Source organism: Clinocottus analis, unplaced genomic scaffold, assembly GCF_023055335.1.
Source record: "Clinocottus analis isolate CAN_PGR_092001 unplaced genomic scaffold, fCliAna1.0.p SCAF_17, whole genome shotgun sequence".
NCBI lineage: Eukaryota > Metazoa > Chordata > Actinopteri > Perciformes > Cottidae > Clinocottus > Clinocottus analis.
This window is the reverse complement of record NW_027175898.1, coordinates 8,073,834-8,088,409: the sequence shown is the minus strand read 5'-3', so window position 1 is coordinate 8,088,409 and position 14,576 is coordinate 8,073,834. Positions and strand designations below refer to the sequence as shown.

The window sequence follows — 14,576 nt, the reverse complement described above, 5'->3', positions numbered from 1 at the left end:
AAGGAAACCATCAGATTACTACAGGGTTAATCATTCCCACTGTGACCTACTGTAACTGGACATTTTAAATCATTATAGTCCATCCTCAGGGCCGCACCAGCGGCCTAAACTGACACAAGAAGAAAGTAACCACTGCAAATGATAATTGCAGAAATAAATTCTTCCAATAAAATGCTGCAATACATGATGCATGCTCACATGCAAAGTGGTTCGTTTGATTCAGCTAAATGAGCTACAAGTCAAGTATATGTGGTATTTTTTTTAACTTTCACATTGTCAAGAAAAGTTACAAAAAAATGCGAGAAAGAAATATTTCTTTGTAGATTGTTGAACAAAGAAAAAACAGCAAGCCAATGTAATCTGTCACCACATAGGAGCAGAAGGTTTGACACCATCATGCCAAAATGAGCACCATTAAGGAAGAATCACTGATTCATTAAGAGCATTCAGGACAGTGGGTGCTGTCCGTTAACACCAGGAAACAGGAAGTGCACTCGAATTAGGACAGACCAGGAAGAGAGGAAGCCATGCCAACCCTCACCTGGTTCTTGTGTCTTTCTCTGTGACCTTTACAAGGGATGCGACGTGTGACCCACTGCAAAGGTAGGCTCCCCCCTTCCCTTGCCTGAAGCTCCCGGCCCACACAGCTCTCTGAACACTGCAGATCATTTGTTTAGATCTCTGGACATGCATCACCTCTGCTCTGAGCTGCAGAAGGTTTATTATTTTCTAATTTGAATTTGTATCTTGTTTGGACGTCTCTTCCTAAACATTCGGATATCAAAAACTTTAGAGGTTTTCTTCGGTGTAACGATCAGAGAGCTGTCCAGACAGAGGCAGGAGTGGGTTGACAAAGCGTGTGTGTGTGTGTGTGAACATTGTCTTTAGACACACACACACACACATACACACAAATCCCGCCTAACCTCCACTGAGAGCTACGTCGGAGTGATTGCAGTGTTTGCACTTGTGTGTCTCCACACTAGTTGTTTAACTGCGGTTGAAGCCGCTGCTTCAGCAACGGTGTGTGTGTTTGCTCGCAACCTCACTTTTGCTTGTAGGCATTTAGTCTCTGTCACCATAGTAACAACACAAAGATTTCTGACACTCGCTTCCTCACAGCCGCTTTGAGTGTTTCTGCGAACACTAGACTCCTCTGTTCTGTGATTTAGTAGATTTGCCGCTGCTCTTATTATATGTACAGACCTCTACATGAATATTTGCATTACAGACATATTCGGTCTCTTTTCCTGGGGATAGTTCCTGTTGAAGTCTGGTTGATTGAACTGCTTGTAGTTGGCATGAAGTGTGTTTGTGTGTAGTCCCCTTCAGCAAGTTCACAAAGCGGCCAATAATTTAACAAAACGGGATTTGAAGCTTATTTCAGCCCAGACATATTGTTGTTAGCCGTTCTCTTTACAGGATCATTTATCGGTGGTTCTCAACTTTTTGGCCCTTTAAAAGAAATCCTTGTCTGTTTGCGTCCATTCGTCACAAGTGTCATACAGTACATTTCACAGTTTAGTCCAAGAGGGATTTAGTCCTTTAGCATTAATTCACAAGACAAAACAAGACAAATATTTAATAAGACGTTTATATTGTTTTGATTAAAGGGTACATGAGCATTTTCTGGAAAGAAAAACATCATTAAAACCCAAGTAAATATTTTATTTATTGAGTTGTTATTTATTATTGAAAATTTAACTCGCCTTATATGTGGAATTGTATGCGGCTGTTTTTACATGTTTCTCCAAGAGACACTTAATCACACGAGCTAGCTTGGATCTACAGTGAATGTGTGCGTCAAAGCTTTTATTTTGTTCTGTCCTGCCCCTTTAATTATCTCGCAACTCTCAGGTTAACCTTGTGACCTCTTGCCTGGGTCTTTTTTCCCGTCTACATTATAGTCACAGTACAGATTTACCTCAACCGCTCTGCCAAACGGAAGGGGACCAGCGGCAGCCCCGCTGCTTCGTCTGTAACAGCCCGCTCATCCACCGGCCCCCAACAAACTTCACAAAGCAGCAAGGCAGACATGGCCAGAAAGGGTGGCGCTGGCAGGGGGACGCCAGTCAGAAAACCCCCGAGTTTTGACCTTCAGTTAAAGAAGTCAGGGAGTTTGTCATCGTACTCTTTCCTTGATACACCCAGTTATCGCAGCCCCATCAAGTCTCCCAGCCAGTACTTCCAGATTTGTTACTAGCTAATCGAGTCCTGAAACACTGAATAGCAACTATCACTTTCCTAGATATCAATGTGTTTATTATCAAGCTGATGTGCTCGCTCCGCTCAGTACTAAGCAAATTCATGCTTTCATATCAGATCTGTACCAAAAGACAGGTGTGTGCGTCCCACGTGGGTTTGTGCGTCCTCTCATACCAGAGGAGTTGCAAAGAGATGGCAGGGTTTTTTCAGCATCACCTAATAGAAACGTATCCAAAATCCTGTTATCTTATATTTTAATATTTTTTCCAATGAGATTAAAGAAACGTTTCTGGACATTAATAGTTCATTTTGTTTGTTTTGGTTCCCTTAATGTTTTCTGCATGATATTTTTTTCTCATTATCCCCGTTTATAAGCTTGGATATTTTTTTTTTCATTAACATTTCCATTGCTCTGCTTGTGTCTGCATTTTATGTTGGTTAACCGCTGCTGTGAGCTGAATATTTATGAGTATTAAAAGTGTTTGCAACTATTTTGCGCTCTTTGTTGTCATAAGAATGTATTTGAAATGACTAATAAAGTCAGTTAAAAAGCTAATTTGTTTGTTTGCAAATTCTGTCATTTGTTGTCTTTAATTGATTCATAGCAAATAAATCCCATCACAACTCTCCATTACCCTCTAATCCTGTCACTCCATCATCAACATTGCCACCCTTGTCATCCACATCATAATAACATATTATATTATGTGTCAGTGTCATGTCTCTGCTTTTTGCATACTTGTCATCATTTCTTTGTTATACTGACATGATTCATGCGTTCACCTCTGTGTTCATCTACATGTATATTGTCTCACTGATCTTTTCTGTTGCTTTTTCTAGAGGAAGGTTATGTGAAAATGTTCTTGAAAGGTCGTCCCATCACCATGCACATGCCCAAAGACCAGGTGGACGGCTACTGCCTGGAGGCCAGAGCCGACCTGCCCGGCAACAAACTCAAACTGGACTGGGTGTATCCTTTTCTATCGCTCCATTGGTTTTGCTCGAGGAATTTTCTGTGGAAAGAAGTCCTGCTTGTGATTTTGGAAAGATTTGAAAAGTAATCTTCTAATGAGAGTAAATCCAGGTAGTGCTTTGACGTAGGTGAGAGAGGAAGCTGACAAAGTGTCGTCTCCTCTCTCCCTGCTTGTCAGAGTAGATCTGCTCAGACGTTCGTTTTCCCCGTGTGGCGCTGCCGCAGTTGGAAACGGGCTCATCGCTCTGCAGCCTGCAGTCTGTAATAATCTGCACACAGCCCGGCGGCTGAGGCACAACCAGTCAGCAGCTCCTCTTGTGCTCTTTTATTTATATTTTGTTTCATTTTGTGGTTTCTCGCCTTCATTTGTTGATGGAAGAATGAATGTAGTGTGTTATTCAGACGAGCCGCAAGGGAGACAAAGAGAAGATTAAATCTGAGGAGAGATGAACACAAACGCACACACACACACAGAAATATATGTGGGCTGCAATTTCATATATGTAACCAAGGAACTAGAGTATAAACACCAATACGAGGGCTGAATGTCAGTCGCTTGAATAAATTTGAATGTGTTTTATGATCATTTTGCTAGATGTACACCTGCTTGTTGGTGCGAGCAAATAGATCCTTCACTTTTCTGTCCTGCAACAAGCACATTTTCATGAACAGTCAGTCAGTTAATTAGTTGTTTCTGCTTTACTTTGGATGTCTTTTCTGTTTTATTCCTTGACCTTCTCTGATGTCCAGTTATGGTTACCGCGGCCGAGACTGTCGCTCCAATCTTTACTTGTTGCCCACGGGAGAAACGGTGTACTTCATCGCCTCCGTGGTCGTCCTGTTCAACGTGGACGAGCAGCTGCAGCGACACTACACCGGACACACGGATGACATCAAATGGTGAGAGACACCTGGGGATTATTAAGGGGATTGTAAAGTGCACACACTCACCTGAAGTAACACTTTGGTCATGGACTGCCGTTTCAAATTCACATCTGTCATCTACCTTTCATCTCGTTTCCTTGTTAGAGTTGAAACACAGCACTTCTACAATCCTCACAGGCCGTAGAGTTCTTTCTCGATACCGAGTACGTGCAGAGTAACTATAATGAGGGAGAGTAAAGAGTAAGACAAGTGAAGTAAAGGATTGGTGTGTCTTGGCATGAGGATTTGTGCACAAGCATGAACGTGTGTATAACAGTGAGGTAACCTGGGGGTCAATAAAGGTTCAAATTAATAATGAACACTTTGGATTACAGATCAAAGGATGGATTGCCAACTAATTCTTACTCCTTTGAAGACAAAGTGCTCAAGCTTCACACATGCTATGATGCTGCTGCACCGCCGTACCCAAAAGGGGATGAATTTATCTCAATCGATTTAATTCCCGCCTCTCATTAGTACAGACAGTGTGTGGTAGCTAAGTGAATATCGTATTCGCAGCTTTTAAAAGCCTCCTTTCATGTGGTGCGAGCACATTGCTCATCTATATTCAAACTGCCCTTTTGATGTTGAAAAGGCTTTTAAATGTTTTCACATCTTCCTCTTCACCAGCCTGGCTGTCCACCCCGATAAAATCACCATAGCAACCGGTCAGGTGGCGGGCACCTCTTCGGATGGAAAAGTGAGTGAGGTTGATGTTTTATCACTTTAGTATTCAACATCTGATTTATTAGTGGAGTGAGGAGTGTTGCTGTTTCATTTAAGACATTATGTTTTCCCAGCTGGTTCAGGCATTTCTGCTTAATAGACAGACTGAGGAGTTGAAAGGCATAATGTATATGATCATTGATTTCCTCACATTGCGTCATACTGATGGTACACCTCTCCTGTGCTCGTGTGTGTGTGCTGTTCCTGGTAGCAGCTGGCTCCTCATGTGCGTGTGTGGGACTCTGTCAGCCTCAACACACTCCATGTTCTCGGTGCAGGCTTCTTCGACCGAGCCTTGGTCTGCCTGGCTTTCTCCAAGTCGGTGAGGAGGCGCCACAACACACTTAAAAAGGAGTTTAGGGAGAGTTTTTTCTATTCTGCGTTTGCATTTAGTCAGTGAATAAACATGGCATCGTGTCTTTTTCTGTGTGTCAGAATGGAGGGAATACATTGTGTGTGGTGGACGACTCCAATGACCACGTCCTCTCTGTCTGGGACTGGCAGAGAGAGGACCGACTGGCCGAGGTCAAGGTATGCGTGCATGCTTTTTAAATGACACATAACCTGACATACTGCTCAAATCATTTGGGTTTTGAATGTAGAGGTTTTATGTGTTTCTCCTCAGTGCTCCAACGAGTCGGTGTTTGCTGCAGACTTTCACCCAACAGACAGCAACATCGTCGTGACCTGCGGCAAGTCCCATCTCTACTTCTGGAACCTGGAGAAAGGCGTGTTGGTCAAGAAGCAAGGACTGTTTGAGGTGAGACAACCACATGTGATGTCGATCCTGTGACGCCATCATGTTTGATAGAGAGGCACACGTGCCATCATAACAGCCTGTGCTATGATATGATCCCATTCACAGCTATAAACATCAATGGGAGAAAAATAACAATATTTGTCTTCTTGTGTTTCTTGCAGAAACAGGAGAAGCCTAAGTTTGTGTTGTGCGTGACCTTTGCAGAAAATGGAGACGCCATCACAGGAGACTCAAGTGGGAACATCCTGGTGTGGGGAAAAGGCACGTTAATCATTTAAATTGTTGAACTTTTATTTCTTCTTAGTGGTCCGATGAGCTCTCTTTTTGCCTCTGACTTGTCGATCGATCACTCTGTCTGTCTGTCTCTCTGTCTGAATCTGCATAATCAAGCACTCGACCTTTACGTCCGCCTGTCTCCAACTGAACCTGTTCATCCATCTCATTTGATCTCGGTCACACAGGCACTAATCGTATCAGCCACGTCCTCCAAGGAGCTCACGAGGGCAGCATCTTCGCTCTGTGCATGCTGAGGAACGGCACGCTGGTTTCTGGAGGTAAAGACCGCAGGCTCATCTCCTGGGACGGTAGCTACCAGCAGATACAAACGGTGGAGGTGAGGAAAAGTTCATCAATACTTTAATCAATTTAAAATTTGTAATGCATAAGTCATACTTTCTGGAAGCATCTTATTTCAATTATTACTGGGTTTTCTTTATGTTTAGCTATCGAGCTCTACAGCGTCCTAATTATATGATTTGACATTATCACATTCTGTTTCAATAAAATGCTAAGTTGCATATTCAGCTCCTTCCTTTAAACTAGGTGGCTCATATTAGCCAGAAATAGCTCTCTTGCCCGAGGTAGCAGGCTTTACATTCTGAATGCTGCACCATGTCATGAATATTGCACAGGATGAGATGAGTTTGTGCTCTCAATGGGATTCATGGATATTTGTAATGTTTATTATCATAGACCACTCATGTCTCATTTGCTCTGTAGAGACCAGATTATGCAGTAAAAGATAAATTGATATTTAATCTGACAAAAAGTAAACAGATGGTGTACATCATGATCGTATTTCCTCCACAGGTGCCTGAGTTGTTTGGTCCAATCCGGACCATCGCAGAGGGCCGAGGGGAGACGGTGCTCATCGGGACCACGAAACACTTTGTTTTGCAAGGCAGTTTGGATGGAGAGTTCATGCCCATTACGCAGGTAGATTAAAGCGTGTAATACACCAACACTAGGACTATTCTGTATTATTGATCAATCCGCCAGTTATCCATTCATTATTTTGGTCTCTCCAATTGAAGATTGGTTGGGGAAAAAAGGTCAATCGAAGAGTCCAATGGGACTTTTTTTTTAAGTGTCTTGTTTCCTTTGATCAACAGTTCACAACCAAAATATATTCAGTCAACAAAGAAAATAGCAAATAGAAAAACAGCAAATCCAGATTCATTGTTCTTTGACTAATAGATTAATCATTCATCGTTGCAGCTTTACCATGACGTTGTCCAGGACCTCGTTTCATTTGAAAGGCTGTGACGTTGTAGCAAGAAGACATAGAATTAAAAGAAGAATACTCTCCTCTCCTCTCCAGGGTCACACTGATGAGTTGTGGGGTTTGGCTGTGCACCCCTGCAGGCCTCAGTTCCTCACCTGTGGCTATGACAGGCAGGTCTGTCTGTGGGACTCAAGTTCCCATCAGCTCATCTGGACCAAGAGTATGGAAGTAAGTTTAGCAAACACTGCCACCTTGGGGTCGGTCATGGGAATTACACAGTACACGACGACAATCGGACACTATTTGATCACTTCTGTTGTCCCTGAGAACCGATAAGAACTGCCCTTTTAGCCAATAAAATGTAAATGAAAACAACCTTGAATTAACTTAGAATCTGTCTTTTAGTCTCAAACTCTGAGCTTCACTAAGCAAAATGTTTGTGTAAACGTCCAAATTTATTAACAATAAAGAACACAAAACTGTATTGTATTATATTGCTAATATAAATAGTATCATTAAAAACATTTGAAAGATAGAAAAGGTGAATTGAAGCGGAAGGCTGGTAACAAGTTTGTATTTGATTTTTAAAAAAACACAAAGTGTTAAAACTTAAAGTATTTGCTTTTCATAAATACCCTGAGAAATGAAAATAATTTTAATGTATGAGGTAGGAATACTTTTTTTAAATGTATGTATATATTTTCATTTGATCTTTAAACATGTTGTGTATTTAGGTTGTTAGACCTGTTGCTTTGTTGTGTTTATTAAGATGTACTGTATTGGTCATATTTTGGATTTTGGTCGGTTTCAGTGCAACTCTTTGTTTTAATCACGTAACACAAATACATTTTAAGTCGGTGGAAGACTAAATGTGCACTTCCTGGTTCTGGCAGGACGCTGCCCAATCAGCAGGCTTCCACCCATCTGGAGCTGTGGTTGCCATAGGAACCCAGACTGGCAGGTAAGGATCACAGTAAAGCAACACGGTGTTTACGTGACATATGTTCACTCTTACTGTGTTCAGACCTTAAAAAGCAGGCGTTTGCTCCTGCAGGTGGCTCGTGCTGGACTCTGACTCGAAGGATCTGGTCGCCGTGCACACGGACGGGAACGAGCAGCTGTCTGTCGTGTGCTACGGGCCGGGTATGTTCATACCGGCTCTTTTCCTTTTTCACTATTTAGAAATGTACCGCACAGTAATCATCCTCTCTTTTATTATTTCATTTAGATGGTAACTTCTTGGCCGTCGGTTCACACGACAACTACATCTACGTCTACGCCGTGGCGGAAAACGGGAGGAAGTACAGCCGAGTGGGGAAGTGCTCGGTGAGCACCTGTATTTATCGTCCTGCCTCTTCCGTAACTCTGTTATTTTAAGCATCATCTCTATATTTAGCTCCTCAGCTCTATATCTGGGCCTCCACTCTGTACGCCACGTCCTCACTGTGTGGATGCAGAAGCTGACAAATGATAAAGGACATAAGCTGAGTCATACAGCGCTGCAGCTACATAAACATAATGATTATCCAATCAAATGCATATTTTTAGGGGTTTTGGTGCTTGACTCGCTCTATTGCCTCTGCTGCAGGAGCACAGGGAAGTGCCTGTGAAGGTACATTATCTAACGTGCTCCTTTTGTATCAAATCTCAGGGTCACTCAAGTTTCATCACCCATCTGGACTGGTCAGTGGATTCCCAATACCTGGTGTCCAACTCAGGGGACTACGAGATACTGTATTGTAAGTACACTGTCGCCTTCCCCGTGTTGATGGTACACTCCATAGCATTGTTGATGGATGTGTGTAAACGCACTATTCAAACTTGGCACCGCCTGTCCTCGGTAACAAGCAAATGAGTCGAAGCACAGACTTCACCTGGCTGTGACCTGTCTGCTCTGTGTGTGTGTGTGTGTGTGTGTGTGTGTGTGTGTGTGTGTGTGTGTGTGTGTGTATCTGTGTGCGTTTGTGGCTCCGTTTGGTCAAACTGACACACTGATCACATCACAGTGGAGGAGAGGGACGAATAGCAGGAAATCCCTGCGTATTATTCTTTCTTTCTCTGAAAAGAGTTGATGCTGGCCCCTTATACAACATTGGTTTCAAATCTACAGTAGTTCTCTATTACATGTTTTGTAACAGCGCTCATGATTTTAGTAAAACATGTTGTGTGCTTGGCTTGTGTTTCCCCAGGGATCCCATCAGTGTGTAAACAGGTGGTCAGTGTGGAGACCACCAGAGACATTGAGTGGGCCACCCACACCTGCACTCTGGGCTTCCATGTCTTTGGTAAGTGAAGGCTCCTTCCCTGTCCTCTTTAGGTGAGTGTTTATGTTTTAATGTCCCATCAATGGACGTCTGTGCACCATCTCCGCTCCTCAGGCTTGTGGCCCGACGGCTCAGATGGCACCGACATCAACGCCGCCTGCAGGTCCAGTGATAAAAGCCTCCTGGTTACCGGAGACGACTTTGGGAAGGTCCACCTATTCTCATACCCCTGTTCACAGTTCAGGGTAAGATACAGTGTACTGGGACACCCTGGTGGCTTCTGGGTAGAGCGGGTGCACCATGTACGAAGGCACCATGTACCCATGTCCATCTAATAAGGGAAAAAGCCTGACATTTTGGAATTTTTTTTTTCCTTTTAGGCTCCCAGCCATGTGTACGGTGGCCACAGCAGTCACGTGACCAACGTGACCTTTCTGTATGACGACGGCTACCTGGTGTCAACTGGAGGGAAGGACATGAGCGTGATGCAGTGGAGGATAGTCTGAGGCAGCCGGCAGTAACAGACACTGTTGTTTTATTGCTGCTGCTGGCGCCTGAAGCCCAGCCGAAGCAAACTGAACTGAACTGAACTGCACTAAACTGAACCAAACCAAACTTAAATTAACTCATAACCTCAACAACGTGGATCTGCTGAACTGAAGTGAATTGACAGAAGAGGAACTCGAGGTTTTCTTTCCTGATATGCTCTCAGATCCCAAATGAGACGAACTGTTGGAGATGATTTGTGCAGTTGTTTGAAAATACAAAAATCCTGAATATTTTACCTTTTCTTTTATCACACACTACACTACTGACTCAGCCACCAATGAGTCAGAACAAAACAGACGGCTCAAATCTAACTAAACAGAACCAAAGGCTCTGACTTTCTGACTGCATCTGCAGAGTTCCACTGTTCTTGTGTTGCAGACGCTCAGCCACAGATGATGGGCTGAAGAGGTTCATCGCTGGAGATCCAAGAGCAGTGGAACAAAAACTGTGTACGGAAAGAAAGAACAGAGGGATTTTCTAATTGTTGAACGTTTGTGTATTTTGTATTTAACAACTCAGGAAAGCACTAGTAAAGCAGAACTCGTCTCTTTTATTAACATTGACGTCTCAGAACGAGCCCAATACACAGCTCACTTAAACATACAGAGAGGTATCAACTACGGTTAATGTCAGATTCAACTGTTGTCTAACCATTATTGATTTAATTGCATTACTAATTTTGAATGAAAACTACGATACAGTCTTGATGATGATTAGATACAGAAAGGTTCAGCCAGATGTGATGTCCCAACATTTAAAACTATCGTCCATTTAAGGGCAATGAACATTAGAGAGTTAGGATTTAAACTTTTTTTTACAATATCTGAACACGTTCTATGTTTTCGTGCTTCCAGGTCTTTACAAAGGCACATTTCCTATTATTTATTGATTAAGAGTCAAATCCTTCACTTCCAATTTCAGGTCCTTTGAGTTTTTCCCTGAAAAACATCCCTGTTTAGTCCCATATGTGTAAATATACCAAGAGGCTTGAAGCAGCCGATAAGCGAGATGTAGGTGATACAGTGTTTAAAGTGTTTCAGATCTTTGGAATGGGTTGTTGTCTTGCCTTTGCCTCGAGGTGCAAGGAAAATGAAAAGCAAGCATGTTTTTGTGTGTTTTTTTTCAATGATGTGAAGCCTTTTAAATTTGCATCCATTTGCATTTTACTGCACCGGGATCAGTTTAGAAAGGAGAAGGATGAGACCATTACACTGTACCTGTTTACGTCTGATGTGCTCCTCAGTTGCGCACCATCAGTCACTGACAAATTATTTCACTCAACTGAACCTTCTGGAGTGTTTTTTATTCTATAATGCACTGCTTCAGATGATAAACACACAGCAGGTCTATTTACCTGCACAATAAAACAAACAAATTACCATTTAGTACTCAGCGGAGATATTCACGAACCAATGAACCAACGACGTCTGTTTTCGCCACACCCCTCATCTTACTGTCAACACAAAGCCAATATTACACACACATGCATGAATATACCAGATACTTTTGACAGGTTCAGCAGATTTAGTAACGCCATAGCTGCCACTGATATGAGGCGTGTTGGTGTTGTTTTTAAAGCCTGATGGTTGGCTGATTGTTGGAGTTGTGTTATCAGGAAAACCACTCAAATCTAACAGCGGTGACATAGCCGGCACTATAATGCTTTACCATTAAACACCTGGGGCTGCAGAATACCATTGAACTTTTAACAACGTCTGAAAGTAAATGCAACATGAAATTCCTCTGACTGTGTCTTGTATTTTCCTCTTTGTCATTTTTATTTATTGTGTATTTGTTTCAAAATCTCTGAGAGATGTTACGTATACATACTATAATTAATAATCTTGCAAGCTTTATATTTCCTTTTATTAGAAAATAGAACATACCGTAAAAATGAATCGTATGGGCATCTTCCCACAGCAGAGTGCCTCCCTAAAGCTCGCTCTGACCACCATAACATTACAAAGCAGTATCTCGGGCTGGAGTGGGGGCGTCAGCGGGGCTGCACGTGTGCGTCTTCGCCGCTAGTGGGCAGCATTGAGCCGGTCTGCGCCCCCTCCTCGCTCCCTCCTCACGCAGCAGCATTAGCATTTCCACCAAAATCTCTCCACCTCACCAAAACACTCCGAATGGGAAGAAGCTATGGCATGAGGGAAGCGGCGGCCGAAGACCACCGTTCACCGTCTTCTACCGAGCACGAGCCCCGGCTGAACATGGACTTAAGGATACGCAGCGGCGCGCGTGGACAGCAGAGACAACGGAGCACAAAGCGGATGGGAGAAAGCGCTCGTGTCCTCGCTTAGCGTGTCTGCAACACCGCTCATCATCCGCCTGTATTGTCGCTACTAGACGCGCATAATAGACACAAAGTGGAAAGCGGGCGGGCTGACTCAAGCCTCCCAAACTGTGTTTACAGAACAATAAGCGGGACCCCGTGGCTCTTGTAATCTGCCTCGTCAGTGCCATCATCTCCGGTTGAATAAAAGACGAGAGAATGAGGTAAGCGGCGGCCAGCACCACGCGCTCTGTTTGACGCGTCATGACAGATGCGCACCGACACCAGACCTCCGGCCCTCCGTCTGCATTTATACATTTATCTTGCGAGAATATTCCACTTCCGCTAATGCAGTGGAGAACTGCAGCATCTTATGGTCTTATTCTGTCCTTGTGGAGACTGTATTGTGAGCACCCAGGGGCCCACCCATCGGGCCTCGGCTCCCAAAGAGGCGCCCGTTACCATTCCCTGTGCCCTCCCAATACACACGGTGGTTAATGTTCATCAATCGGGCTGCTCCCCCTCTATTAGCCCTCTGTTTCCACCGCCGGACCCGCCCAGTGAGTGCAGGATTTGAGCCAGAAAAATGTTGTCATGGAACCGGCAGCATCGTGTGTTTCATCTGGTTGAAATAAAACGCTGAATGTGACCGATCGGCCGGGCTGTAGGAGGATGCAAATAGGATAAGTGAGGGTGCATATATCCATCACTGGAGGAAGAGGAGGGTGTTTATTCTGGTGGTTGCCAGGCAGGTTATCAGACCCTCCACCCCCACTCCTCTCAGACACCTACATAAGCCTACTTACTCTATGACGGATCCACACAGGCACATACCCAGTCTATGGAAAATGTATCTGCTGTGTAAATCCTCATTGTATACTCAAGCCTGTCAGTGTTATTTTGAGCCTTTCCCTGCTTATGTTGGTATGCAGAATGCGCTGAGGGCAAAATCTTCTCTGGCAGCAGAGTCTTTCTATTTTGTTCTATTTATGAAACAGTCCTTTTATATTTCCCCCTGCTGCCTTTAGTTTGACTCCTCAGTGTCTCCGTAGCTGCAGCCTGCACCATTCTGTTTTATGGCTTCAGATTTATATGAGACTCTCCTCTCTTTCCGTTTTGCACTAGCTACCGGTGTTTGTCTGCATGTGTGTGTGTGTGTGTGTGTGTGTGTGTGTGTGTGTGTGTGTGTGTGTGTGTGTGTGTGACTGTCTGGGTGTGTAGCTGTGGTGCTGCTTGCTTCAAAGAGGTAAAGGAGAGAGAAAGGGAATAACGGAGAGAAAGCTATGGGTGCTCTCACATCTGGATATCTAGTGAAGTATTCCTGATCCTAAATAACTCGCTCCTTCCCATAACAACTCAAAGTAGCCGAACTGTTTTGATCTCAGGCCGTAAACATGTAAGATTCATATCTTCCAGTCCAGTTGGATGAACACGCTGTTTCCTCTTTTCTGTAAAGCTGTGCTGCTTCTGTCCCATCCTGTGCGTTTGTTGTTGCCAGAGGCAGATCTGCTCTTTGATTCAAGCCCAGAAGGGAAGTCTTAAATCCCCACAAAGCAACAACAAGGTGACCCGGCTCTTCTTTTTGCAGAGGAGAGAAGAAGAAGATCTAATTCAATGAGATCATTTGTTCAGCGTCACTGCTTCCATTGCTGCGTTTATGTAAGGGTTATGAATGTGTATGTGCATGTCCGTGTGAGTGTAGCTTAGTTATTTTTAGTCCAGTAACAGTAGTGGTTTTATTGTGCGATGCTTCCTCACTGTTCTCCTTGTTGGAGTGTGTGAGTGTGTGTGTGTGTGTGTGTGTGTGTGTGTGTGTGTGTGTGTGTGTGTGTGTGTTGTGAGAGAAACAGAGGCATAGGGCAAAAAGCGAAGGCGCCCGTCCTGTACTATTGATGCAGGACGGTTTCTGAAGCTTGTTGTGGTGATTCATCCCAGGAAAGGTAGAATGAGCGAGTGCAGCGACTGGAAGGGAAAACGCTGAGTTATGCATCTTACTGCAGGCTGCTGCCGCCCTCCGCGCTGATCAGAGAGCAGCTCCACGTGAGCCAGCGTCACCACGTACAGCCACAACACGCACATGCTCCAGGGTTCCTCCAGGGAAACAGTCCTCCAGGGAGAGCAGGTAGGGCCAGGGTGAAGGGAAAAGACTTCTGAAGGAACTAAATGAGAACGCCATCGGTCTGGGGGCTGCTCACAGATCTTTGTACTGATATGATGACGGGATTTCAGAACAAAACATGTCTTTCTGTAAGAACCTGCACACATCTGGCTTCTTAACAAAAGAACCCAAAAATAAACACTACTTTGCCTGAATTAAGTAGTTTAAAACTGGCAAAACTTAAAGGTTTTGTGTCACAGATTTGGCAGCAACTAGCGGTGAAACTGAAACTTCACCT

General features: G+C 43.9%; 2 protein-coding genes across 9 annotated transcripts in view; both read left to right on the top strand.

Moving 5' to 3' along the window:
- eml1 (EMAP like 1) overlaps positions 1–11,647 on the top strand; it is a 47,463-nt gene extending 35,816 nt beyond the window's left edge. For 5 of the 8 annotated variants that reach the window (XM_068579811.1, XM_068579807.1, XM_068579813.1 and 2 more), the window contains 18 exons: positions 577–603; positions 3,046–3,175; positions 3,929–4,078; positions 4,733–4,802; positions 5,040–5,150; positions 5,264–5,359; positions 5,454–5,588; positions 5,750–5,849; positions 6,050–6,201; positions 6,678–6,803; positions 7,189–7,320; positions 7,986–8,053; positions 8,147–8,235; positions 8,321–8,418; positions 8,744–8,831; positions 9,282–9,377; positions 9,471–9,601; positions 9,737–11,647. In XM_068579811.1, coding sequence (XP_068435912.1) covers positions 577–603; positions 3,046–3,175; positions 3,929–4,078; positions 4,733–4,802; positions 5,040–5,150; positions 5,264–5,359; positions 5,454–5,588; positions 5,750–5,849; positions 6,050–6,201; positions 6,678–6,803; positions 7,189–7,320; positions 7,986–8,053; positions 8,147–8,235; positions 8,321–8,418; positions 8,744–8,831; positions 9,282–9,377; positions 9,471–9,601; positions 9,737–9,862 — 1,925 coding nt within the window. In that variant the 3' untranslated portion in view covers positions 9,863–11,647. The remainder of the gene's footprint in view (positions 1–576; positions 604–3,045; positions 3,176–3,928; positions 4,079–4,732; positions 4,803–5,039; positions 5,151–5,263; positions 5,360–5,453; positions 5,589–5,749; positions 5,850–6,049; positions 6,202–6,677; positions 6,804–7,188; positions 7,321–7,985; positions 8,054–8,146; positions 8,236–8,320; positions 8,419–8,743; positions 8,832–9,281; positions 9,378–9,470; positions 9,602–9,736) is intronic. The other 3 variants (XM_068579809.1, XM_068579814.1, XM_068579808.1) reach the window with 2 other exon arrangements.
- A 336-nt stretch (positions 11,648–11,983) lies between these two features.
- Positions 11,984–14,576, top strand: part of evla (Enah/Vasp-like a) — a 32,536-nt gene continuing 29,943 nt past the window's right edge. Inside the window, exon 1 of the mRNA XM_068580595.1 lies at positions 11,984–12,404. Within this exon, the coding sequence (XP_068436696.1) occupies positions 12,400–12,404 (5 nt within the window). The 5' untranslated portion in view covers positions 11,984–12,399. The remainder of the gene's footprint in view (positions 12,405–14,576) is intronic.